Source organism: Haliotis rubra, unplaced genomic scaffold (assembly GCF_003918875.1).
Source record: "Haliotis rubra isolate DU_JTF1 unplaced genomic scaffold, ASM391887v1 Scf995, whole genome shotgun sequence".
Taxonomy (NCBI): Eukaryota; Metazoa; Mollusca; class Gastropoda; order Lepetellida; family Haliotidae; genus Haliotis; species Haliotis rubra.
Window position 1 is genome coordinate 191,309 of NW_025767740.1, and position 27,097 is coordinate 218,405.

Here is a 27,097-nt window from a genome sequence, read left to right on the forward strand (position 1 = left end):
ACTCACTCTATCAAAATGCTGCACTTGCACTACACATTAGAGTTTAGTAATTGTTTAATCTGCCTTATGTTGACCGTCATGACTGCACAATGACTTCTCGTTAGCGTACCAATTGTTTCCAGGTGTTTTTAATTAGAAAACGCAGCTCTCCTATCCAATCCGTGTAGACGCCATTGTTCCATGTGAATACCTTCACAGGCAAAACAACAGAGCCAGACAGGTATGATGGATTTGTTACAAGACTGATCAGCTAGATTGTGAATGTCAACACACTGCTCAAACATTGTACTCTGGAGGATCAGTTCACGGTTGGAGAATCGGGGACCTCCACGGGACTCCTGTACTAATCGGCCATTGAGCTTGTGGTCACGCATGATCGGACAAATTATTTAATGATTGGCCTGGATGTGAAATCAATCTGAAATTAGGACTGGGTGCATAGCCATGTGGGAATGGGCTGTTTTAATGGACTAAGGGTCATGTGGACTACATTTTGGAGAAGTTGCTGGGTACTTACTCTGTGACATCAAATGTAAGATTCTCACTGTAAATGTCTAAAAATGTGACCCGTAAAGGTCCTAGTTGGAATTGATCTTCAGTAACCCATGCTTGTCGTAAGATGCGACTAACAGGATTGGCTCGCTGACTTGGTTGATACATGTTATTGTATCCCAGTTGGGTAGATCGATTCTCAGGTTGTTCATCACTGGATTGTCTGGTCCAGACTTGATTATTTACTGCCACCATATAGTTGGAGGATTTCTGAGTGTGGCATAGAACTAGACTCACCCACTCACTCACTCACTCACTCACTGATTGTGATTGTTGATATAGTATTAAGCAGTTATTTACTATTCAACTGATAAGAGTCAGTCCCTTCAGAGTTGGAACAGGTTATCTCAGTGTTGAAACAGCCTATTACTTCGTAGCCATGAGTATATGCTATTTCTGTTGTAAGTTATTTTCTTGGAATGGGTACAGTGTGTTAACCCATTCTGATACTGTACGAATGTTGCTGAAAGTGTCATGAGACCTATCATACTATTTTCATTGAAAGTCTTGCTGAGAATTCGTTTCACAGGAATCTAAAGGTGTATCATGGAGTAATAATTCATACAGAATTTCATTATGAATTATTACCACAACAAGTGATATATTAAGATTCAGATATTGGAAAAATATAAATATGAAATATTAGTTTTATCATGATCAGTAATAACTGAGAGAAAGACACCAGTCTTAGGTATATGCTACATGATAGGCAGATGAGTAAAGATGATATAATGTCAGTGCATGAAACTTTTAGGAAGTCAGTTCTTAGGATTCTGAGCCAGTGTGTGAAATAGCCACTGGCCTGCTAGCCCGTTGCTAGTAAAAATCTTGTAGGGCTAGTAAATCTCTACAGTCACTGGCCCAACAGGCTAGTGAATTTTCATGGGGTCATCTTGTATATATATCACACTCTCTCCAACTTGTTAACTTATAATGCACTTTTTAATCATCCAAGATTATGGCCTGATAAAAATGTTTATCATATTAGCAGCTTAATGATGAAACCCCTGTCATGCCAACAATATCTTATTCTCATCTATTTTTGTAATCTTTTGCTTAGTTTCTACATTCAAATTTTGGGCTAGTGAATTATGATGCAGGAAATAGTTTCCAAATTTTACTAGCCAGTCAGACATAGCTAGCCTGACTGGCTAGTAAAGTTTGGAAACTATTTTGCACACTAGTAACGCCAACCAGTGTTGACGTGAGTATATGATCCCTGCTGCAATGATACATGGGTCATTAGGCTGGCAGTAGGACCTTCAGTGTATTGTCAGTGTTTCGTACTTGAAGTCCTCCAAGATCTGATATAGAACCATGCCTCACTAGCTTTCTATACACTGGTTGATCAGCTACTGGTTGTACCGATAGGCTACGTGGTTGCTGTATTGCTACCGTTGGAATGTTGTAGGGTTCAGTGTCGCTGGAGGAGCGTTTGTTTCAATAAGTCAATTGGTATTGAAGAATTACAAATATTTCTGTATGTGGTTGGTTGCAAACTGCCTAAGGACACAAGGACACAATCAGTGTGGGATATTAATGTGATATTTATCACCATGCTAAATGGTTGTGTTAGGGTTTGTTATATTCACTTACACTTATATGACTTCTTTATTTCAGGAATTATATCTTTGCATCTAAATTGTTTAAAACAAAAGTGCATGGTACCTACCAGGGTTCAAGTATTGAGTGTAAAATATGTCTGATTTGTTTACGTTTAAATACATGTTTTAGTGATCCATAATGCTAATTGGTCAGTTGATTGGTTGGTTGTTTTACGCCGCACTCAGCAATATTCCAGCTATATGGTGGCCGTCTGTAAATAATTGAGTTTGGACCAAACAATCCAGTGATCAACATCATGAGCATCGATCTTCGCAATTTGGATAGGATAACATGTGTCAACTAAGTCAGCGAGCCTGGCCACCCTATTCTGTTAGTCGCCTATTATGACAAGTATGGGTTGCTAAAGACCAGTTCTGATGTCTTCATGGGTGTGGTCAGTTGAGGCTATGTGACATTGCGCTCTGTTGTGTCACTGCAACGCAGTGACGTCATCCAAATGGACTACATATCTTCTTGAGTATAATGATCATTTTTCTTCCTAAAACACAGCTGTGTAGAGTTGGGGGCGCAATAGTTATGCCATAATGATATTGAGGTTTTTATCTCAATGCACAGTCATTACACATGAGCAAGTAACACCATACCAACTTTAACTTGTTAAAAGTCATATTTGTTGCAGTTTGAGTTAAATATGTAGTCTTGGGAACCTCAATGCTGCCTTGTCAAACAGTGCCCTACCTAAAAAATATCAGAGTACACAGAGCTCCAGATAAGATTAGCTCATGTGGGTACTGTACCCACTGTATTTTTTTTGAGTGGGTATTATGAATGTTGAGTGGCTATTTCATTTTCCGTTACCCACTGCTTTCAAATATGTGCATATTTCAGTCATTATACTCACCTAAGTATTATGTCATTAAGTAAGTTTACTAAGCAGGTATGTCCTGCCTTATGTCACACCTAATCAAAACCAACTTTAATATAATGGAAATGATTTCATAAAAAATCACTCATCCTATACTGAAAGTACAACACTTGTCCTATACTAACAGTACAACTTGATAGCAATCGATGACTTTTTCATTACGCAAGTGATTTTTATAAATATATTCTGTACGCATTTGTTTTAAACTTTTTGCATATCTAACATTTTAAATGCGTAATTGGTACGCAACAATTATTTTTCAATGCGTAATTGGAAATTTTCTATGCATATTTTACCCGGATACACAGCTTATCCGGGCCTCTGGTACAGACTGCTATAGCTGTAATATTGCTGAGTGCGGCATGAAGCAACAAACCAACCTCACTCTAAGCCAATACCATTCCTTCCTCAGAACTGACAATCTGTAAGTCCTTATACATTATTCTCTCTTTTGATTTTGGGGGCGGTGGGGTAGCCTAGTGGTTAAAGCGTTGGCTCGTCACGCCAAAGACCCGGGTTCGAATCCCCACATGGGCACAATGTGTGAAGCCCATTTCTGGTGTCCCCCGCCGTGATGTTGCTGGAATATTGCTAAAAGCGGCGTAAAAACCAATTTCAGTCAGTCTTTTGATTTTGATTTCAGACATACCAAACAAGCTTTCTTGCAGCTATATGTCTTATGCTTTTACATAGGTTATTTTGTGTTTTGCATATTGTACTCTGGTTTGTAATTGTTTTGTTACTTGAGCGGTTTAATGACATCATGATCACTAAATAAAATTGTGTCTTGTTTGAAGTATTGTAAATATGAACAAGTATGTTTTTTTAAAAAGAAGACAGTTGGGTAGCCTAGTGGTTAAAGCGTTCCCTCGTCACGCCAAGGACCTGGGTTCAATTCCCCACATGGGTACAATATGTGAAGCCCATTTCTGGTGTCCCCCGCCGTGATATTGCTGGAATATTGCTAAAAGTGGTGTAAAACTAAACTCACTCACTCACTCACTGTTTGAAAAGAACAAGAAAGATAACAGTTTTAGAAAGTTATTGCAACCTATACGCCAGCAAATTCATTGTAGATGCAAATAAATGAGGTTGCTGGTCCAGAGGGACTGTTGAATCGTTAAAACTAATCAACATTGTAGAAGGCATGTTACACTTAACTGATTTCTATTCTGATAAGAAATACTGACATACACACAAAGCTGATGGAGTCAGCGATTGATTGTCTTCATTCTAACTTTGAAATCCTTATCTCTAGTTGACTAAAGGCTTTTGAACATGTGCAATGACAGTAACATTCTTGGAGATGGAGGATAGTTATGCTGATGTTACCTGATTTGGTGCCTTACCATATAGACAGGTAAATCCCTTTCTTTATTGGTTCTGTGAAGAAAGTACCAACAAATTAATTACATTCTCACTGTGACTTATTGCACAGGTAGGCAAAACTTTATGATTTAAGATAAACATGAAATTTATTTTAGAAAACAACTATAATACAATTTAACAAGAAAGGTAAGATACTTTATGGATGACAACTTGTTTATTGTATTGGGGCGAGTGGGGTAGCCTAGTGGTTACAGCATCCCTCGTCACGCTGAAGATCCGGGTTCGATTCCCCACATGGGCACAATGTGTGAGGCCCATTTCTGGTGTCCCCTGCCAGGATATTGCTGGAATATTGCTAAAAGAAGCGTAAAACCATACTCACTCACTCTTTATTGTATTATGATGATATGTTTCGGTAATGATTTGTATGACTTACTGTCAGTACAGCTGTTTATACGAAGTGGTAATCACAAGTCTGGTAGGTGTTTGAACCAGTATAATTCTTGTTTTGCTTTCTTTTCTTTTTTTACATAAATTTGAGCCGGCCTTCAACACATGCCTTTGGACTTCTGGTGATTTGATCTGTGTTATGAAATGGACATTTCCAGCTGCTTCTTAAAGTATTGAATAGATCAAGTCGAAATGAGCAATATACTTCAGTTTTTATTTCACTTATACAGAGATGAAAACATTATTATTAGTTGTATGGACAAGTATTTGTCATATTTTGGAAATCTGTATCATAAAATGGACCTTTCCAGCTGCTTCTTAAAGTATTGCCTTTAGATCAAGACGAAATGAGCAATATACTTCAGATTTGATTTCACTTCTTAGAAAGGGATGAAGTAATTATTATTAGTTGTATGGAAAGGCATTTGTCATATTTCGCAACTGATTTAACACTGTCTATATCATCATGAATAATCATTGTCACTTTCAACATTGAATTCTATAATTAAAATCCTAAAGAATAATCTCAGTCAAATAAAGTATATCCATATATATGTATCTTTGAAAACCAGTACCTTATTGGTTCTTTCCCCGTCATACTTAAACTCCTGTAAAGTTCCAATTCATTTCTATTCAATTTATTTTCATAGCCGTGTAACACCGGCCTGTTGTGTTCTGAATAAGAGAGGTCAAAGGAAATGCATATTTTTTCGTACGATATTTGTATGTGAGCACAGCATAATGTAGAGTGTGTGTGAATGCCTAGCCCCTTAGCAACAACATTCACTGCACCCCTGCTACGTACGAGCGTCAATTACAGTCACAGACACACAGCCAATATTATAGCTGACATTGATTTCGCTATGTACGACATAGCAGCTGATTGTGAGAGCTTGTATACCATACACAAGAATGAACCGATAGAGCAAATGGCACAATGACTTGTGGAAAGGGAGGGTAGACTATGTACTTACTCTGTTGACAGAGTGATTATGGCGATACCAACAGTGTGTCGGTTTGGAGGCTGGTTTCCATGAACTCTTCCAACTCTCGTAATTCTTAAAATGATATTTATTCAACTTTTGTTTTGACAACCACTACCAGCTGGTGTAATTCAGGGATACCAGAATGGTTTACGCTTGAGCAAACATTCCGTGTCTACATGTAAGTAGAACAAGATGAGATCTATATCTTCATTTGCTGTATTAATATACTTTCCGTAGCTTTTGGATTTATTGGTTGGATATCTACATTTGGTATTAATTAACCTTCTTTTTCTTACTGTGTTTATGTTTTGTAGGAACTGACATGGTCATGTTTGATGTTATTTCAACCAGTATACACACAGAATTATGTACTGACAGTGAAATCCTCTGATAAAATCCAGTTTGGTTTTGTTTACCTTTGTTTACCTTTGTTTACCCAGCAAAAGTCAAACATGACTTGGTTATTCAAGTTGGGAATATGTTTTGTTACCTAGGAATCAGCACATGCTGAAAAACCTTTTTGCTCAGTTATCACAATTCTATGGGTAGCTTTTCCAATAAGTATAATCATTGAAGCTCTGTCACCGTGGAGTTACACTGGAGAGTGTTTGCTCATTTCATTGTTAACCTCGGCTTGATGATCTTATCAATAGTTTTTGTTTTTCATTAACAAACATTATGAAAATGTTCTAAATGGTTTGTACCTTCATTTTGTGTTAAATGTTTTTCCAATTAAACCTTAAAGACATCAAATGTAATTGTGTTTAGAAAGCACGAAATTTAAACCATTTGAGAAATGGCATCCTCAAGAGTTTTCACTGTGAATCTCATTGATTATCATTGATTCTGCATGTCCATTTCAGATGTTTGGGGTATTTCTCCTATAAGAAGGCACTGACATTTTTTTATGCCTTGTGTCAAACCAGTGTGAAGATGTGACCGGATTGACATCTTTTTTTTATGCCTTGTGTCAAACCAGTGTGAAGATGTCACATCTTTTCTGCTTTATATTATGAATAATGTTCTAAAAATGATCTTGATGTTGCTGCAGGGTGGTGGGGTAGCCTAGTGGTTTAAGCATTAGCTCGTCACGCTCGGGTTCAAATCCCCACATGGGTACCATGTGTGAAGCCCATTTCTGGTGTCCCCTGCTGTGATATTGCTGGAACATTGCTGATAGTGGCATAAAACTCACTCGCTCTTGATGTTGCAGAATCAGTGGGTGAGGAAATACCTTCCCCAAGTCAAGACAACACCAGAGACCCAAGAGAACATCTACCTAGACTAGAGTCCACAAGCAACTACAAGGAAAGTGGGGACAGTTCAAAGTCTCAGGATCTCAGTCCTACTACGCAGCTGGTGAACGCTACTATCCTTGAGAGTCTGTATGAGCTTCAGCTAGCTGGGGAAATCTCTCTGTATTCTTCTGACTCTGATTTGAACAGATCCCAGCTTGAACCTATCCTTGAAGAAGAGGGTTCTGTGGTCAGTGAGGATAATCTTGACAAGGAACAGAAGCAGAGTGTGTTGGAAGAGAGTTTAGTTCCTCCAATTACTGAACCTTCAGAGAGAGACAGGAAAACACGGATTGTGAATTCTGAGGATTGTGTAGATAAGAACCAGAACCACGTAGAAAAGGATAGTGTTTCGGGTTCAGAACCTGCAAGGGTTGATCGTGATAGTAAGAATCCTGAGGATACTGTACAGGATTCAGAACAAGCTGCAGGTGATCACAAGGAGGAAGATTTGGAAGTGAGTGAGAAAACCGAAAGTGGATTAGGCAGATCTGTTGAGACAAGTGATCATCTTGAGACAGCTACACCAGACCCTGACTCAGAAGCTACTCAGCCAAGTCAGGATCTTGAATCAGAAGCTAATGAAGTGGACAAAAGTGGAGGAGATAATTCTGGCGAATGTTGTCAGGCTGTAAAAAGTGATACATCTTTGAAAGGTGAACCAGCTGGTGATAGTCCAGCACCAAGAGCTGCATCACCACATCTCGTTGGAAGCAGCTTCAAGGAGGCAACTGAAACAGGTGATGGTGTGAATGGAAATCTACAAGGTGTAGAAAGGTTACCTGAGCCCAATTCGAAGGATACTACTAAAGAGGAGACTAGTGTTGAAGAGAAGGAGAATTATCCAGATGGAAAGGACAATGTGACAGGAGTTGAAACTGATTCTAAGGAGACTACACAAGCAGACAGCAAGAATCCTCCACCCAACACAATGGGGTCTGGAGCGTCCAAGGATGGGGAGTTTGTGGAGGATGGACAAGATGGCCAGTATGCCCAGAGGTCAATGGCTCCCATACATTCAAGGATGTCGCCTTCAGGGAGCCAGATCACACAGAGGTCAGGGTCACCGCTGAAGAGGAAGATGTCATCCCTTAGTCGGCACCTGTCAAAGTCGCAGCTGGGGATATCAGGGCTTCCCCCATCAGCCTCCCACTTCAGCACTTCAGTTTCAAAGTTTATAGGTGAGTAATGACATGTAATGTATGATCGTTTTTCTCCTAACTCTTGTAATAGATCAGCAGAATTTCTGCAAGTTCAAAACTGTAGGTTTCAGTAATTATTGTTTCCACTCCAGTAAATTTTTGGATGACGTCACTCGTACAAGGAATCAAATGTATGTATGAGAGTTGACTGATAAGTCAATCTGAAATTTTAATATTATCTTTTTAATATTAATTTTTGCCTGCCTGCCAACCAAGATATTTCAAACTCAAAAACAAGAAACTGAGAGCAATTCCAATTTGGAAATGAAATTTTCTGTCTCGGCAAGTGAACATGGAAATATTCTTTTCACACCCAACCTCTTATATACTTTTATCACGTTCATGACAATATATATATTATTATTGTTATTATGATGATCTGAGGTTGTAGTTGCTACAGTTATTCATTTATTCAAGTGTAACTTCCTGTTGCTCCAAGTTCCCTGTACATTTGGTTACCATGACCTGTAACCATGTCAATATTATGATCAACATGAAGTAATAATAATTAATTAGGTCTCATACAACTCTCCAGAGAGCAGGCATAATCAATACATCACAATCTGTTGTACTGTTCCACCATCTTACAATACTCCTCAGATGGGAGATACAGGTTGCTCGCAGGAACAGCGCCAAGGGCGCTCTTGTCAGTTATTCCACCTAATGATGATCTTTGTCGATGTTATCCATAAAAACAGTTGTAAATGTTTTATGAATGTCCCTGGCGGGTTTATTACACTTTATTGACATTTATCAATTTGTTGGCCATTTGGTGTGTTCCGACAGTTGTAATAGACAATTGGAGAACTGTTGCTCGAGGACATATAGAGGATCATATGGCAGGGCTTGTTACGGGATAGTGTTCAATATTTTGTTGAAATATAGAATGTATTTGAGTTAAAAATATCCCCACATGTGCCTGATTATCACAAAGAAGATGTTTTGACTATTCATTGATGGCTATTCTTTGTTTCTTTGTGTGATTGATTCCATAAAGGATGTGATTTTTTGACTATATATGACGTTAAAAACATCCCCAAACTTTCCTGATTATTACAATAAGAAGATGTTTTGAGTATTCACCCATGACTATTCTTTGTTGCTAGGTGTGGTTGGTTGCATAAAAGATCTGATTTTCTGACTTTTTGATTGGGATAATTTTTTCTCTCTATTACATGTCTTGAAAGCAATCCAAACCCCAACTTGGTATACATGTTCCTTTAAGAAAACTATTTATTAGATGACATTTACAAATTCTGTATTTTATTCTATTTTAGATCAAAAGTATAAATGTTATCAACAAATTCAAGAAAAAAATGCAACAAATTTGCGATAAAAAATGTGTTCATTTTAGGATGTAAAACAGTTTTAGAATTCCAATTATTTTTTCTTATTTGTGTTTTCCTCCATCTTTGCTGGTCATAGGCTCTGGTGAGTACATGCCATCACAAGTCTGCTAACACAAAGTTGCATGCTGTACTTGAACTGACCCACGTGGAAAAGACCAGCATGCTTCTGGTCAATCAGGACTTGCTGCTATGCAGATAATACCTGAGAAACATGTTTGACATATTAACCTGCACAGCATTTCACGTGTTGCATAATTTCCACTGTTTTGTTTCCATGGTTACTGTTCAGTAATCACAATTGTGTGTTCACAAGCTACAAGGTCCTGTAGTGTAGAAATGTAGATACACGCTTCCATTGACGTTAATCTGCACAGCACATGCATTGCACAATTTCCACAGTTGTGTTTCCATGGTTACTACTGTTCAATATGCATGTCCATGAAGTGTCTTATTCAGACTTATGGATTTTGCCGAACAGAGACTGTTTGGAACTTGTGAAACATGTCCCTTAAAATTAATTTAAATTAAAAAAACAAAATATCCTTTTTTTCAGAAGTTCAAAAGATTTTGAAAGTGTCCCAATACCTTTTTCTCCAGCATATTTTTGATGATCTAATACATTGTCTATAACTGATGTTATTATGTTGAAATATTCTTGGGAGAATAAAATAGAAGATTTGTTATCAATCATCTAAAAAGTGTTCAAATTGGTCCAACTAGCTAAGGGGACGGTGGGGTATCCCATTGGTTAAAGCGTTCACCCGTCACGCCTAAGACCCGGGTTCAATTCCCTACATTGGAATAAAGTGCAAAGCCCATTTCTGGTGTCCCCTGACGCGATATTGCTTGAATATTGCTTAAAGTGGTGTAAAACTAAACTTACTCACTCCAACTATCTAAAGAAAAGTATTTTGTATTTTGGTGTTGAAGCAGGAACTGTGGTGTTACTCACGTTGCTTGAAAAAAATTGCAGTGATTATGTGAAAACATCTGGAGAGGTAAAACATGTGACAGTAACACTGAAGTCTCCTATTGTGTGTTAATGAGCCAGGCCCCATTATTCTATTACAGTTCTTTACAAAAACCTTAGCCTAAAATTCAATTCAAATTTTGAATTTCCTGATTAGTGTTGCTGCTAATGAATGAAAGAAAGTTCGTTGCTTTCTGTCTTGTATGTTATAGACATTCAGTACAAATGAATAGTCACATGGAATCACAACAGTTATAATTCAGGTCCACAGTTGCAAGCAATGTAATTTATCCTATTCACCGTTGCATTGATGTAACTAGCCCTGTTCACAGTATCAACACTGTAGTTTTCCCTGATCACAGTTGCAACAAGGTTGTTACCCTGTTCACAGTTGCAACAATGTAGTTTTCCCTGATCACAGTTGCAACAATTTAGTTTAACCTGATCACAGTTGTAACAAAATAGTTTATCTTGATCACAGTTGCAAAAATGTAGTTTACCTTGATTAGTTTCTGCTGTGTACTTTACCCTGAGCACAGTTGCTGCAATGTAGTTTATCTTGATCACAGTTGCAGCAATGTAGATTTTTCCTTATCCTGACTCATGCTCTTTTTGCTTGTCTTCTTCTTCTTGCGAACATAGTGGAACACTTGTATCTCCCTAATTGAAGCTCCCTTCAATTTAAAATCACTAATTAGTATTCACCACGAGTTACCTCCTTTCCACAAGCGCGGGAACGAGGGCGCCACCTCTACCCATGTGCCTCACTCTCTCCTTCTTCGCCCAGTGAGCTGGACGTGAGAGCGTCTGTGTCTCCCGACACACTATATCCTTTGATTTATATTTAGTTAGTTACCTCGTATAGACATCTATAGAGGTTTAGCTAGTATCCTTCAACGATTATATATTGATATTTAGTCGTTTTTCTACAGATTTATTCACGGACGCCGTGGTTTGTTTTCAGTGCATTACGTTGATGAAAATTCTGTACTATTGCAGATTACGTTTTTATGCTGCTGCTGATCCGCTTCTTTAATATGATGTACTGGGCCATGTTTATTATATTCACACTGCAGTTGCGGTACTAATTTATCCAATTCTACCTTTTATTAATATTTGCTTTGCGTTTGGCACGCACAGCAGATAGGTCGCTGCATTATGCAGAGTCTAGTATGACTGATACACGGAACCCTCGCCAGTCTACTGCTGTTGGCCGACTTCCTCCGCGTGGTGTTCGGCTAGAGTGGTGGAGAGGTGTGGGACGTGAGTCCGCCATCTCCAAGAAGCATTCTGCTTCCCCAGACATCCCATCGCCGCGCAGCAGAAGACTAGAGGTTTTTCTACTACATCTCAACAACCGAGACCGCTCCTATCGCTTTGGGCCTGTATGATGATCAGCCGGTCATCATACCGTTGTAACATCAAAGATTGACCCGATGTCGGCACAGATCAGCATGCAGCCTGATGTACCAACGCGATATGCGATGATCGCCCTGAGGGTCCCATCATTACCAACACTCAACGCCAGACGCCGCACACCCAGGGCAGTGTGGAGCCTCTGAGGGAAAATCAACGGGTCTACTAGGACTTTCTCAACCGAGATTGTTCCAACCGATGACCTGGACTCTACGATGATCAGCTGATCATCATCCCGGCGACGCATTTCACAAGAAACGACCGGTGACAGCTACAGCGACATCAGCAGAGATCACCATGCAGCCTGATGCCTCTACACTGATGTCGGACGATTTTCCTCGTGGACCCCTCCATTAACACCGCAGATAAAGCACCGGCGCACTGCCGCCAGACCATCCCAGAAGACATGATGCGACAAATTATGAACATCATGGAGGACCAATATCTCGCGTAGCAGGGTCCGAGTTTTCGCCAGCGAAGGCTCCAACGTGACAGCACCCCAGAGCACCCCCGTCAGCGTAGCAGCCAGGGCGATGTCACCTTCGGCGCGAAGTCACGGACCACCTTGACGAAGGACCTAGATGTACAGCTCTTCGCGAAGGCCTTAGCCAGCGAAAGGACCTAGATGTACAGCCTTCGCGAAGGCGGAAAGAACCTAGATGTACAGCCTTCGCGAGGGACGGCGAAGGCAGGATATAGATCATCACCTTATCGCGGTTTCATCCTAGATGTGGACTCGGACCATCAGACATCACGGAAGCCTCTCGAAGGTCATATCGTCGTTGCCTCCGGACGGGACGCAGAGGAAGCAGCGAAGGCATGCCGAAGGACACCTGAATCCAGATCATCATCATCATCAGAAGGACATCGAGGACTATACAAGAGCTTCACGAAACTATCAACGTTCCCCTCACAAGTCTCCCAGAAGATCAACCCATAGACAAGCTGATCATCGATATCAAGTATAAGAACTACAACGTGTATATTGGTTCTGTTGAATCCATGACGCAGGCGGTATGTTCGCTGGGCCTAAATAGATTCAGAACGATCAATTAGACACTTATCACCAGACTTAAGTAACCACCGACTTCTGAATATGATAAGATGATCCATGCGGCCCTACTTAGGGGCAAGCGCCACGATCCCACATCCTGTTAAACACAGAGGCTGTTCACGCGAAGCAAGCTCATATATATATATATATATATATATATATACTAATCGGCTTTTTGATTCTCGACACCTTCAGCGATGGTCGCGAAGGCTAAGTTGGCTCCAAGTCTACTTCACCCAGAAGATCTAGAAGGGATACTTGAGAACTTAGCGAAGTCTCCCGGGCGCTCACCGAGGGAAGTCTCCTCCAAGGTTTCCATATACTAGCCACTCGTCATATAGCTACTCGCCAGTCCGTTCAAGGCGTCGCATAAGTTGATTATCAACTGTATGCCAGATGTCGAATCTATAAGCCCTACGCGAAGATAATTGCTTAGGCTATTTTACAACACAGAACGCCGCTGTATTATTAGTCAGCGACATTTCATAGATCTTCACAGAAATCAACTATTCATTATAAATTGCTAATATACAATCCCGATGACGATCACGATTATCTACATGTGACCATTACGCATATCTGCAGACAATTCAATATCGAAATTGAACAGCAGCCTTGTTACAGCGAGTATAACTCTTAATCGGTCAAAGTTTCTGAGAGAAGAAATATGTACAACAAGTTCAACGTTAATTCTACAATTATGACGCATACATTCATGTATACAGTCTACAAGCTCACAACTTGCAAGTTGTTTATACCCTATATATAAGGAAGTCGGAATTATATTCAAAACTGAAATTATTTTCCGACAACCAGGAAAATAACCTACCCAGCATAAAATTACAGAGCCGCAGATATTTGGCAAATGGAGGTTTCGCTACTGGTTACCATTAACCCTCAAAGCTGCGTGGTCACTCGGATAACTTGCCGGGGAAGCTACGGTGAAGACCGGCGTTTATGCTAATATCAACGAACATTTACAAGAATTTATTCAAGGTGGGTTTTTCCCCGCTACACCGTGACATCACAGCGGGTATTTATACAGAATCAAAATGCCTTGTTCTGATTGGACCGCTGAGGACAACGACCACACAGAGGTCGATCTCTGTTCACAGTTCAAGACTTACGCCTGAAGTGACAACTATATATCAGTGAAGCGAGCAAGCCTCATTACAGTCCAGTTAACCTGAACATTCGATTAGACTGCCTTTCTTCAAGTTAGAGACCTCCCCTGTCAAGTTAAGACGAGGGATCGGCAGTCAGAAGCGATTTTACATAAAGTTCAACGAGGACAGACACACCTGGTTGTGCACCTACATCGCCAAGGACTTCGCGAGCGAATTACCTAGGCAGAAAGATACAAGTGGATCTAAACCACAGCGTTTCAGACTACAGCTGAATTTCATCAGTTTAATTAACACAACTAGATGGTTAGTAAACCTACTAAACTTCTGTTTGGAGAATAAAACGGAAATTTCACGGCCCAACCTGGGGATATGAATATAGTGACCTCCAACACCTCACAAGTGAGGTTTATGAACGCCTGGATGACATACTTGGACCCCATGATAACGATAGATTCTATCAAGATGGCCAGCAAGAGCACTGTAAATTTATCTCCACCAAACCAAAAACAGGAGAAAAAAAAAAATGCAACAGATTATTTCCTCTATCATCAACTTACATGAGAGTGAAGTCTCATGTACTATATCTCCATTTGGATCAGAACTGTCATACTCATGGTGCATATGGATGGACCTATTCGACCCTCCATGAGCTTAATACTCATGATATTATAGCTTAACTTCTAGAATTGTTCTACACAAATGTGATTGAAATAATGGAGGGTTTATTTCTGGAAATCTGATATGGTGGTTGCAAACCATTATCTGAGAGATATCACCACCGAGGACGTCTCAGGTATACACCATTCGATCCCATGGTCCTCAGCCACAACAGCTGACAGTTCCTCGGAGAAGATAAGTCAATCTAACAGATTTTTACTTATCTTATAACAATACTAAATAGCTTCATGCTATATATAATTTACTTAAGTTCCTTTTATCATCACAGTACTATGATTATTACATCATACAATATATAAGTTAACAACTCTACAGAGTTTGTTATTATATATATTTACCTTAAGTTATTCATATCTTAAGAGTAATACTATGGTTACATGATAAATGCATTAGCTAACAAACTCTACAGAGTTCTTGGCATATTTTATACATAGCTTAAGTTAATTAAGCTAACAAACTCTAACGGAGTTTTACTATTATATAGGTAACTTAAGCTAATTATACCTTAAGCATAGTACTATACTCATATTATTAAAATATATTGGCTAACAAACTCTAAGGAGTTTTGCTATTATATAGGTAGCTTAAGCTTATTCATATCTTAAGCTTAGTACTATGTTTATATCATATAAGTAGATTAGCTAACAAACTCTAAAGAGTTTTTTGCTATTTGGCTTAAGTATCATCATATTTCTAAGCAATATGGTTATATTATAACATGTATTAGCTTAACAAACTCTACAGAGTTTTAGCTATTATATATGTAACTTAAGCTTATTCATATCTTAAGCAGTACTATGTTTATATCATATAGGTATATTAGCTATCAAAACTCTAAAAAGAGGGTTTTGCTATTATATATTTCGCTTTAAGTTTCATCATATTTTAAGCTTTATGGTTACATTATAACATGTATTAGCTAACAAACTCTCTAACGGAGTTCTTGCTATTATATATGTAGCTTAAGTTTTCCTTCATAAGCTCAATACTAGGTTTATATCATAGCTAACAAACTCTAAAGGATTGTTTTCAGCTTATTATACAATTAGCTTAAGTTTTCATCATATCTTAAGCAGTATGTTTACATTATAAAGGATAGCTAACAAAACTTCGACGGAGTTTTGTTATTATATATATAGCTTAAGTTTCATCATAACTTAAGCTCAGTACTATGTTTTTAACATAAAAGTATATTAGTTAATAAACTCTAAGGAGTTTATTTTGCTATATCACATTTAGCTTAAGTCTAATCTTATCTTAAGCTTAGTACTATGGTTACACTATAAACATATTAGCTAATAAACTCTACAGAGTTTTTGGCTATTATATATATGTAGCTTAAGTTAATATCTTAAGCACAATACTATACTCATATTGTAAAATATGTTAGCTAACAAACTCTCACGGAGTTCTATTGCTATTATATATGTAGCTTAAGTTCATTATATCTTAAGCACACTACTATACTCATATTGTAAAATATATTAGCTAACAAACTCTAATGAGTTGTGCTATTATATATGTAGCTTAAGTTAATTATATCTTAAGCACACTACTATACTCATATTGTAAAAATATATTAGCTAACAAAACCCTACAGAGTTTTGCTATATATATGTAGCTTAAGTTAATTATATCTTAAGCTCAGTACTATACTAATATTATAATATATATTAGCTAACAAACTCTACAGAGTTTGGCTATTATATATGTAGCTTGCTAATTATAGCTTAAGCACAGTACTATACTCATATTATAAAAATATATTAGCTAACAAACTCTACAGAGTTTGGCTATTATATATGTAGCTTAAGTTAATTATAGCTTAAGCACAGTACTATACTCATATTATAAAAATATATTAGCTAACAAACTCTACAGAGTTTTGCTATTATATATATAGCTAAAGCTTATTCATATCTTAAGCTCAGCATTATATCTATATCATATAAGTATATTAACTAACAAACTCTAAAGAGTTTGCTATTATATAATTAGCTTAAGTTTAATCATATCTTAAGCTTAGTACTATGTTATATCTTAAAGTATTTTAGCTAACAAACTCTAAGGAGTTTATACTAGCATATTAACAAGCTTAAGTCTATTAGTCTTAAGCATTGTATTAATGTTATATATACTTTATCATAATAAGTACATGGTAATAACCTTTTATATGGCAGCTGATAAGTTAGCAGCAGGAATTCATCAGTTCAGTGCCTTTATGAAGTTCCCATAGGGTTATTACAATCATCACAGTTCAAATCACTAATTATTAAAAATCCAAAGTATTAGTATTCCCACCTCCGTTCCGTAGGATGCTACAAACAAAAGAGCATGAGTCAGGATAAGGAAAAAATATGTAATTTTGGAGTAAAATTGATATTTTATACTTATCCTGACTCATGAGGTCAGCCCTCCCATCCTCCCCAAATAACACTTTGGATTTCCCTGTAAATTCAAATGTTGGGCTCAGTATATGAGGAGAGAGTGAGGCACATGGGTAGAGGTGGCGGCCCTCGTTCCCGCGCTTGTGGAAAGGAGGTAACTCGTGGTGAATACTAATTAGTGATTTTAAATTGAAGGGAGCTTCAATTAGGGAGATACAAGTGTTCCACTATGTTCGCAAGAAGAAGAAGACAAGCAAAAAGAGCATGAGTCAGGATAAGTATAAAATATCAATTTTACTCCAAAAATTACATTTTTCCAAGATCACAGTTGCAACATTGTAGTTTTCCCTGTCCATGGTTGCAACAATGTAGTTTTCCCTGATCACAGTTGCAAGAATGTAGTTTTCCCTGATCACAGGTGCAACAATGTAGTTTACCCTGATAACAGTTGCTGCAATGTAGTTTATCTTGATCACACTTGCAGCAATGTAGTTATCCCTGATCACACTTGCAGCAATGTAGTTATCCCCATTGTAACAAAGTAGTTTATCTTGATTACACTTGCAACAATGTAGTTTCCCCTGATTACAGTTGCAACAATGTAGTTTTCCCTGTCTACAGTTGCAGCAATGTAATTTTCCCAATCACAGTTGCAACATTGTAGTTTTCCCTGATCACAGGTGCAACAATGTAGTTTCCCCTGATCACAGTTGCAACAATGTAGTTTCCCCTGATCACAGTTGCAACAATGTAGTTTCCCTGTCCATGGTTGCAACAATGTAGTTTCCCCTGATCACAGTTGCAACAATGTAGTTTTCCCTGTCCATGGTTGCAACAATGTTGTTTACCCTGATCACATTCCTGCTTGACAACGGTACAAGAATCTGTATCAAAACGTCACACTCTCGTAATAAAAAAGTTGTTATCCATAAAGTTTGACAATTTTGAATTTCCCTGATCACAGTTGCAACAATGTAGTTTTTCCTGTTCACAGTTGCAACAATGTAGTTTTCCCTGATCACAGTTGCAACAATTTAGTTTAACCTGATCACAGTTGTAGCAAAGTAGTTTTCCCTGATTACAGTTGCAACAATGTAGTTTCTGTCCATGGTTGCAACAATTTAGTTCTCTCAGATCACAATTTAGTTTCCCCTGATCACAGTTGCAACAATGTAGTTTCCCTGTCCATGGTTGCAACAATGTAGTTTTCCCTGTTCACAGTTGCAAATATAGTAGTTTTCCCTGATCACAGTTGCAACAATTTAGTTTAACCTGATCACAGTTGTAGCAAAGTAGTTTTCCCTGATTACAGTTGCAACAATGTAGTTTTTCCTGATCACAGTTGCAACAATGTAGTTTTCCCTGATCACAGTTGCAACTATTTAGTTCTCTCAGATCACAATTTAGTTTAACCTGATCACAGTTGTAGCAAAGTAGTTTATCTTGATCTTAGTTGCAATAATGTAGTTTACCTTGATCAGTTTCTGCAATGTATTTTACCCTGAGCACAGTTGGAAGAATGTGTTTTACCCTGATCAACGTTCCAACATGGTAGTTATCCAGATCAGAGTTGTTTAATATGATACCAGTTGGAGCAACATAGTTTATCCTGATCAAGGTTGCAACAACATGTTAGCACAGAGATCACAAATGCAACAGGTAGTTATCATCTTTATTCAGGTGCAACTTTGATGTTATCCAGATTACAGATCCATCTGTCTAAACATCTGTCAATGTCTTTCTTCTTAATTCAGATTCAACAGCCTGGACACTTTTCAACTCACAGATTTAACAATGTTGTCTCTCTTCAACTCAGCAATTAAACAATGTATTCACTTTTCAGTTAACCAATTCATCAGTGTAGCCATATTTCATCTCACAAGTTCAATAATGTAGTTACCTTTCTACTCACAGATTCAACAATGTAGTCATTTTTTCATTACAGATTCAACATTGTATATAGTCAATTTCCATGTAACTCATTCAACAATGTACTCATTATTCTGCTCAGATTCATCAAGGTAGTTATTTTTCAACAGTGTTGTTTTCAAGAACATAGATTCAAACAATGTTGTCACTTTTTATTTACAGATTCAACAATGTATATAGTCAATTTTCATGTCACAGATTCAACAATGTAGTCCTTTTACAACTTTCAGATTCAACAATGTAGCCATTACCCAGTAAACATTTTTGTTTTCAGATGGATATGAAGAGGCTATTGTCAAAATCACAAAAGTTGGATTTAGTCTGCCAGAGATTACAATAATGGAAGGCCAAGTAAGTAATGACTTAAAATATGAAAATCAATAGTACTTCTGCTGATCTGTTCGCATAGCAGAGAGTAGCTGAGACCTCTGCAAAAGTAAATTACCATAGCCAAATGCTTGCCATCTATTCTATCTATTCCAAAAGATTTGCCTCCAGACTGGGGTGAGCTACAGTATTATTATTATTATTATTATAGGATATTTATATAGTGCACATATCCAGGCAACTAGTGCATGCTCAAGGCGCTGGTATTTTCCCCTCAATCATTTGATGTCAATCTCAACGGCACATCGTATTATCAATCTCAACTCCCTGGGGAGTATACAAGTCTTGTAGCCACTAGGAGCACCGAGTTATTGTGGCTTTCTTATCCTAACAAGGTACCAATTCACTGCTGGGTGGACTGGGACACGCAGTCACAGTACTTTGTCCAAGTTCACTGCATGTTGCTGTACCCGCAACTAAGTGTTTGCACGTATTCATGTGGCCACCATCTGGTCATATACCAACGGATTTGTGGGTTCTTTTAAGAGCACAGGGTTGTGTCCTTTACACAAAGGGTTGTGACAACACTGAAAGAGTCTGCACACAAAGTTGACTCCAAGGTTTTTACACCCGGTCACAGGTGGGCTCGATCCTGACACCTCAACCTAGCTGGATCACTAGCCTGGCGCCTTAGCCAGCTCGCCCATCGCACCCCCAGTATACCTCCACTACATGTGTTCTTCAACATATGTTATATTTGGGATACACTTTCTCATCCCATCCTAATCGCCAGCACAAAAAGTCAGATGCCTAACCTGCTCAGCCACCGCGGCTTCCACGGGTTAGGCGACTGACTTTGTGTGCTAGCGATTAGTTGCCTGACTCTGAGGGTGTGACTTCGAATCCCAGATGGGACTCAACCCAACAAAGTACTAGAATCTGTACTTTACTGAGAAAGTGTAATCCCAAATATAACATATGTTACATTTGACCACTTTCTAAATGACATTGTGTATTTATGTGATGTGAGTACCTGACATGTGAATTTTTATCATCACAATTCCCCATGGCCACTTGTGATGGTGAAGTTGATTTCTTCTTGTATTCTCAGTCCAAGTAGTGTAGGACCCAACTCACTCACTCACTGACTCACTCACTCCAACATTTGTCTGTGTTAGCATGAACCATATTGTGAGGCTTAACATACACGAATGTAAACAGCATCACACTGATCAGATGTCCTTATTGTCAGTTCCGTATCTCACCAAGTTCCCATCTAGGGCCAGATAGGCATTGGGGTAGCCTAGTGGTTAAAGCATTCCCTTATCCAGATAAAGACCTGGGTTTGATTTCGCAGATGGGTTCAATGCTTAAAGCCCATTTCTGGTGTCACCCACCATGATATTGCTTAACACGGAGTAAATCCCAACTCACTCACTCACTCATCCAATCTGTACTTAGGTATCATCAGATTCATAGAAATGTTCAATAGGAGAGTGAATTTCACAAACAGATACCACAACAATGCTTTAATGAGCATTGCCTGCATACAGCATTGATGTTTAATGTGAATCGTGTTGAACAGTGGGAGAATGTTATTCATTATACCATACAATATTCTTGCAAGGCTTTAATAGCCTGGTGATGTACACACTGATTGCTATAGCCTGTGGACATAGAGGCAGGTAATTTGTTCGCTGTCAGTTGAACTGGCAGGCTCCAAGTAGATTTTTCGAGCAGACCATCATCCTCTTGTCAGTCAGATATCTCTCGCCATCACTCATTGATTCCAGGCATTAATGACAATAAAACTGATACATTCATAGGGGGAAATAGATTGTTTCCTAAACAAGTATTTGATGACAGAGATATAATACAGCCCCAACTCAAATGGCTTCTAAAAATCTCTTGTAAGGTGTTTTCATGTCAGGAAAATCAACAGAGCCTGGGCCTAGATTTTCGAAGCTCTCTTAGCGCTAAGATAGTCGGAAATTAATGTTAATGTATGGCACTTACGACTGTCTTAGCGCTAAGAGAGCTTCAAAAATCTAGGCCCTGGTGTATGTATACAGCTTATCAGAACTTATTTAAAACTAGATATTCAAGATACTGTACAATTGTTTTGAAAGATAATATAATTATATTTTCCTAAATCTCTGATCGGATGGGGCACAGGTGGCTCAGTTGTCTCAGAGTTGCATCCCCTTGGTGTGCCAGGAGCTGATGGGTTGAATCCCAGTTTACCTATGTTTCAGGTTTATCACTGCCATACCAGATATGTGGGGTTTTACCAGAGGGGTAGTCTTTTGTGGCCAAAATTAAGCTGACAAAACATGATATGGCTGAAATACTATTCAAAGCAGCGATTATCCCAAGATAAGAGTGATAAGGTTTTCTGTTGTAATGACCCTAGTGTTAAAGGCTGAAATTAAGGGATCACTTCATGATGAAGACCCATGATTGATTCCCCACATGGATACAATATGTGGCCCTTTTCTGGAATCCTCCAATTGCTGGAACTCACTAAAATATCCTACCAATAAACTCCAGGGGCCTAAGGTCCCCCGTAATTCCTAACATTGGCTGTGATGAAATATGGTAATTTCACAGTAAAATGAAATAACTGTGCACCTGATAAAGGCTTTTAGCATTTTTTACTGATGGCTTAGTCGGAGACACTACAGTGTGCTGTACGATGGCCTAGTCGGAGACACTACAGTGTGCTGTACGATGGCCTAGTCGGAGACACTACAGTGTGCTGTACGATGGCCTAGTCGGAGACACTACAGTGTGCTGTACGATGGCCTAGTCGGAGACACTACAGTGTGCTGTACGATGGCCTAGTCGGAGACACTACAGTGTGCTGTACGATGGCCTAGTCGGAGACACTACAGTGTGCTGTACGATGGCCTAGTCGGAGACACTACAGTGTGCTGTACGATGGCCTAGTCGGAGACACTACAGTGTGCTGTACAGTTATGTCCTTTAGTCACACGAGAAACCCATGTTTTGGGGTTGAATCATGGTTTCTCTTGATTATGATGCAGGTTTGGCAGCTCCATATACCTGCTCATAGGTTTCACCAAACGGATAAACGATTTCAGGCACATCAAACAAACTAGGGGCGGTGGGGTAGCGTAGTCATTAAAGCATTCACTTGTCACGCTGAAGACCCAGGTTCGATTCCCCACACGGGCACAATGTGTGAAGCCCATTTCTGGTGTCCCCTGTCATGAATATTGCTGGAATATTGCTAAAGGCAGCGTACAACCATATTCACTAATTCAACTTGACACGCCATGATATAACTGGAATATTGTTAAAACCCAACACGTTCTCTCACTGTTGCAAACTCATGAGTCCCATAATTCAGCCAGTTTTTATGGAAGACTAATCTGACTGTCCTGCATATCAATATATGATGAGCCAGTCTGTGTGCTGGATCACACTAGGGCCCATAGAGTGATTCATAGGAGAGATTTTCCTGTCAGTTCCACAGCAAGCCTCAACTAAGCTGCTTACTGAATGAAAGGCCCTGAAGGCAGCATGGTTAAGCTGTACTTAAATACGGCAAACTTGCCAATAAGCTGGATTAGTCTCGCATAATCTGTATTTGTTTGCATACTCATATCTATGTCCAACTGAACTGAAAATTAGCAGACACAGACGCTGGTTGTGTGGCGATTTAGATGAGCAGTCAAGTTTTAATATTACTGGTGTGAGATATAACTGCTTTGTTATTTGTCAGGAAAATAGGATGTCGTTATGAAACCAATAACAAACCAATAATACACAGTGTTATTGTGGTCCTGGCCCCTGTTCCACAAAGCAGTCGTAGAGCTATGTTGATCCTAACTCCTTGGCTGTAAGACCCGTGAAGATCCCGGTTAAAACTGGTCTTCAGCAACCCATGTTTTGGTGTAAGAGGCGACTAACGTGACTTGCATAGATCGATGCTCATGATTTTGATCACTGGTTTGTCTGAGAGCGTTGACCAAACAAAACCAACCCATACTGTAACACAGACTTTACGCTATTGTAGTACAACAATTGTTTTGTGGACTGAGGTCCTGTGGTCCAGGAAATGTCACTGTGACCTGTAAATGTAGAAACAGCTAGAACTCTATAAGGTAACATCAATATAGAAGAAAGACCCTTCACAATGATGCTGAAGGGTTACATTTATCAATCTTGGGAAGGGATCAAGGACAAAATAGGCGATATTTACAACCATAGTCATCACAATTACTTTGATAGATAAAAACTGTTGGTGATATGCCCACTAAAGTGGCACGTCAAATACATAAACAACAAATGCAACTATGGGTAATCTCTGTGTAGAAAGTAGAATAGTGTTATCCAGCACACTCCACTTCCTTATTTCCTGTGTAAATCCTCGCACCTTAAATTGTCCTAGGGCGCTCTGTCGTATAAGGCTCCAAAACTCTATGCAGAGAGTAGCATCCCTTTGAGTGTGCCAGAAGCCAGTGATCAGGAGTTCTGAACTTATTTTGTCCTGATTTGATTGGTAGATTTGTCAGAAGCATCCCTGCAGTACTTTTATAAAATGATGAATTTTATATAACCAAACTTACTTAATTTCTTCCATCAGCCATCAGTTTGATTGTTGTTTAATCCTGCACTCAGCAATATTCCATCTATATGAGGTGGATCTGGACCAGACAATCCAGTGATCAACACCAAGTCAGCAAACCTGGCCAACCAGTCCATGAAATAAGGTTTCCACTGAGGTGTTGAAAGTATATACAAAGTTGTTCTGTTCTGGCTAGTAATGGGGGTAATTATTTGGAGTTGGTAAAATCATAACAGGGCCAATTTTCACAACTGTTGATCTCCATCACAGTAGATGTGATACATTTGAACTCAATGAATAGGTAAATTGCTACCTATCTACCAGACAGTGGTCAAGTTGTAGTGTCAGGGATTACAGTGACAGATTTGTCGCTGAAAGTACTGAATATATATTTACAATGGTGTTTCTGTTTCCAGTCAGTCACATTTGTATGGGAGGAAAGAGTATCCATGATACAGGTAGGTCAATATGGAACAGTTGGTGTCACTCACCTTGAAACAGTGCCAAAGAGCCTTTAGTCTTCGATAACAATATTGTTAAACTAAGTTGACAGTTTTTTACTAACAATATTTGAGATATTTTTAGCTTGCTTTATCTGAATATATGTGATGTTAAGCCCACATTTTGATGTTTAAATGGTTTACAGATTTTTGTAGTCATTTTGCTTTGATTGGTGGAAATAAATTTATATTTGCATAATGATAGTCACTTTGATGAAAAACTTATGCTGTTAAAATTACTTCTCTTTATGAAAGGGTTTCATTGGCAAGAGACTTTTTCAAAATACATCTTCATATCTGTGTATTGAATATTTATTTAGGTATTTAGGTCTATTTTGTATGTCTGTCTGGTATGTGTGCATATTGTGTATGTCTGTATGGTATATATGTGTGTATCTGCAGGTTGTATATGATGGAGAGAAGCTGCGACCTGTGTATGTCTGTATGGTATATATGTGTGTATCTGCAGGTTGTCTATGATGGAGAGAAGCTGCGACCTGTGTATGTCTGTATGGTATATATGTGTGTATCTGCAGGTTGTATATGATGGAGAGAAGCTGCGACCTGTGTATGTCTGTATGGTATATATGTGTGTATCTGCAGGTTGTATATGATGGAGAGAAGCTGCGACCTGTGTATGTCTGTATGGTATATGTGTGTATCTGCAGGTTGTATATGATGGAGAGAAGCTGCGACCTGTGTATGTCTGTATGGTATATATGTGTGTATCTGCAGGTTGTATATGATGGAGAGAAGCTGCGACCTGTGATTGGTGGGTATCAGGCCAGTCCTGATGAAACAGACGGACAGTATGAGCTGCAGTTCAACCTGGAGGGAGAGTACAAGTTTGCCTTGTAAGTCCAGTTGTAGATCCTATCTCAGTATACAATCTCAGTAAAATCACATATGTTAATCTTATACAATACCTTTATGCATGAAAAGACCCGCTAAAGATGCGGGTTAGAATTGATCTTCAGTAGCCCATGCTTGTTGTAACGAGGCGACTAACAGAATCGGGTGGTCAGGCTCACTGATTTGGTTGACACATATGCGTCCGGACTTGATTATTTACTGGCTGCCACCATATAGCTGGGAAAATGCTTAGTGCAGTGTAAAACTGAACTCACTCACTCACTTATGCATTAAAAACTGAGCTCTTTTATGGAGGTTAATTGAGTTTGTGGCAGGAATCATTACAAAATTAGTCCAGGTGTAGGTATCTGTATATGAAGAGGAGGACTGCTACTTTTCATAATGGAAAGTTCTAGCCCTATGGACTTTTTCTTGTAACCAGAGCTAATCTTTATTGAATGCCTCTAGAAAGTAGCACTGTGTGTGGGGATAAACCTGACTGAGAGTACAAATGATTTGAACCAAGAACTTCTGCATTCAGCAAAGATGACTTAGTCTGGGTAAAGATGTGTTCTGTATGCTATAATCACAATTGAGTCAAAAGGATTGCTAATGGAATATGTTCATGTGTCTGTTATCTAGGAATGGAGTTCGCTGTACCCCTCTGGCTGTGCTGGTGCGGCGACGGATGGACCTTCAGGCTGTTGTAACAGATGAAGGGTTTTCTCCAGACATTATTGAGATCTTCCAGGGTCACACAGTGAAGTGGTCATGGAAGCAATGTGCTGTACCCCACACCATCAAGGAAGTCATCCTCTGCATGGACAGGGGCTCCTTCAGGAAGCAGCCCACAAACTCCAGGTTGGTCAGGAGTTATGAAACACTCCTCAGAGTAGACACATCCAGTGCTCAAGGAACTTTGTCATCAGTCATGAATCTGCCACATAGAAAATGGAGTCTTTCTCAACCCCTAACCCCCAATGCCCTTCTAACCCCCAATGCCCTTCTAACCCCCAATGCCCTTCTAACCCCAGATGCCCTTCTAACCCCAATACCCTTCTAAGCCCCAATGCCCTTCTAACCCCAATACCCTTCTAACCCCAATGCCCTTCTAACCCCAATACCCTTCTAACCCCCAATGCCCTTCTAACCCCAATGCCCTTCTAGCCCCCAATGCCCTTCTAGCCCCCAATCCCCTTCTAACCCCCAATGCCCTTCTAACCCCCAATGCCCTTCTAACCCCCAATGCCCTTCTAGCCCCCAATGCCCTTCTAACCCCCAATGCCCTTCTAACCCCCAATGCCCCTCTAACCCCAATGCCCTTCTAACCCCCAATGCCCTTCTAGCCCCTAATGCCCTTCTAACCCCCAATGCCTTTCTAACCCCCAATGCCCTTCTAACCCCCAATACCCTTCTAACCCCAATACCCTTCTAGCCCCCAATGCCCTTCTAACCCCCCAATGCCCTTCTAACCCCCAATACCCTTCTAACCCCCAATGCCCTTCTAACCCCCAATACCCTCTTATTACTGACGCCTTACACGTTAACTGTCTTCGTGTCTTCGTTCTTATGTGCAGGCCTGTTTTCAAATCCTGGATCTTTGTTTTAA

At 39.2% G+C, this 27,097-nt stretch overlaps 1 protein-coding gene across 1 annotated transcript in view; it reads left to right on the top strand.

Annotated features, from left to right (window-relative positions):
• Positions 1-27,097, top strand: part of LOC124265785 — a 123,100-nt gene that overhangs the window by 19,487 nt on the left and 76,516 nt on the right. The window contains 6 exon segments of the mRNA XM_046700599.1: positions 7,022-8,284; positions 9,731-9,736; positions 19,490-19,566; positions 24,553-24,594; positions 25,372-25,490; positions 26,131-26,349. Of these exon segments, the coding sequence (XP_046556555.1) occupies positions 7,022-8,284; positions 9,731-9,736; positions 19,490-19,566; positions 24,553-24,594; positions 25,372-25,490; positions 26,131-26,349 (1,726 nt within the window).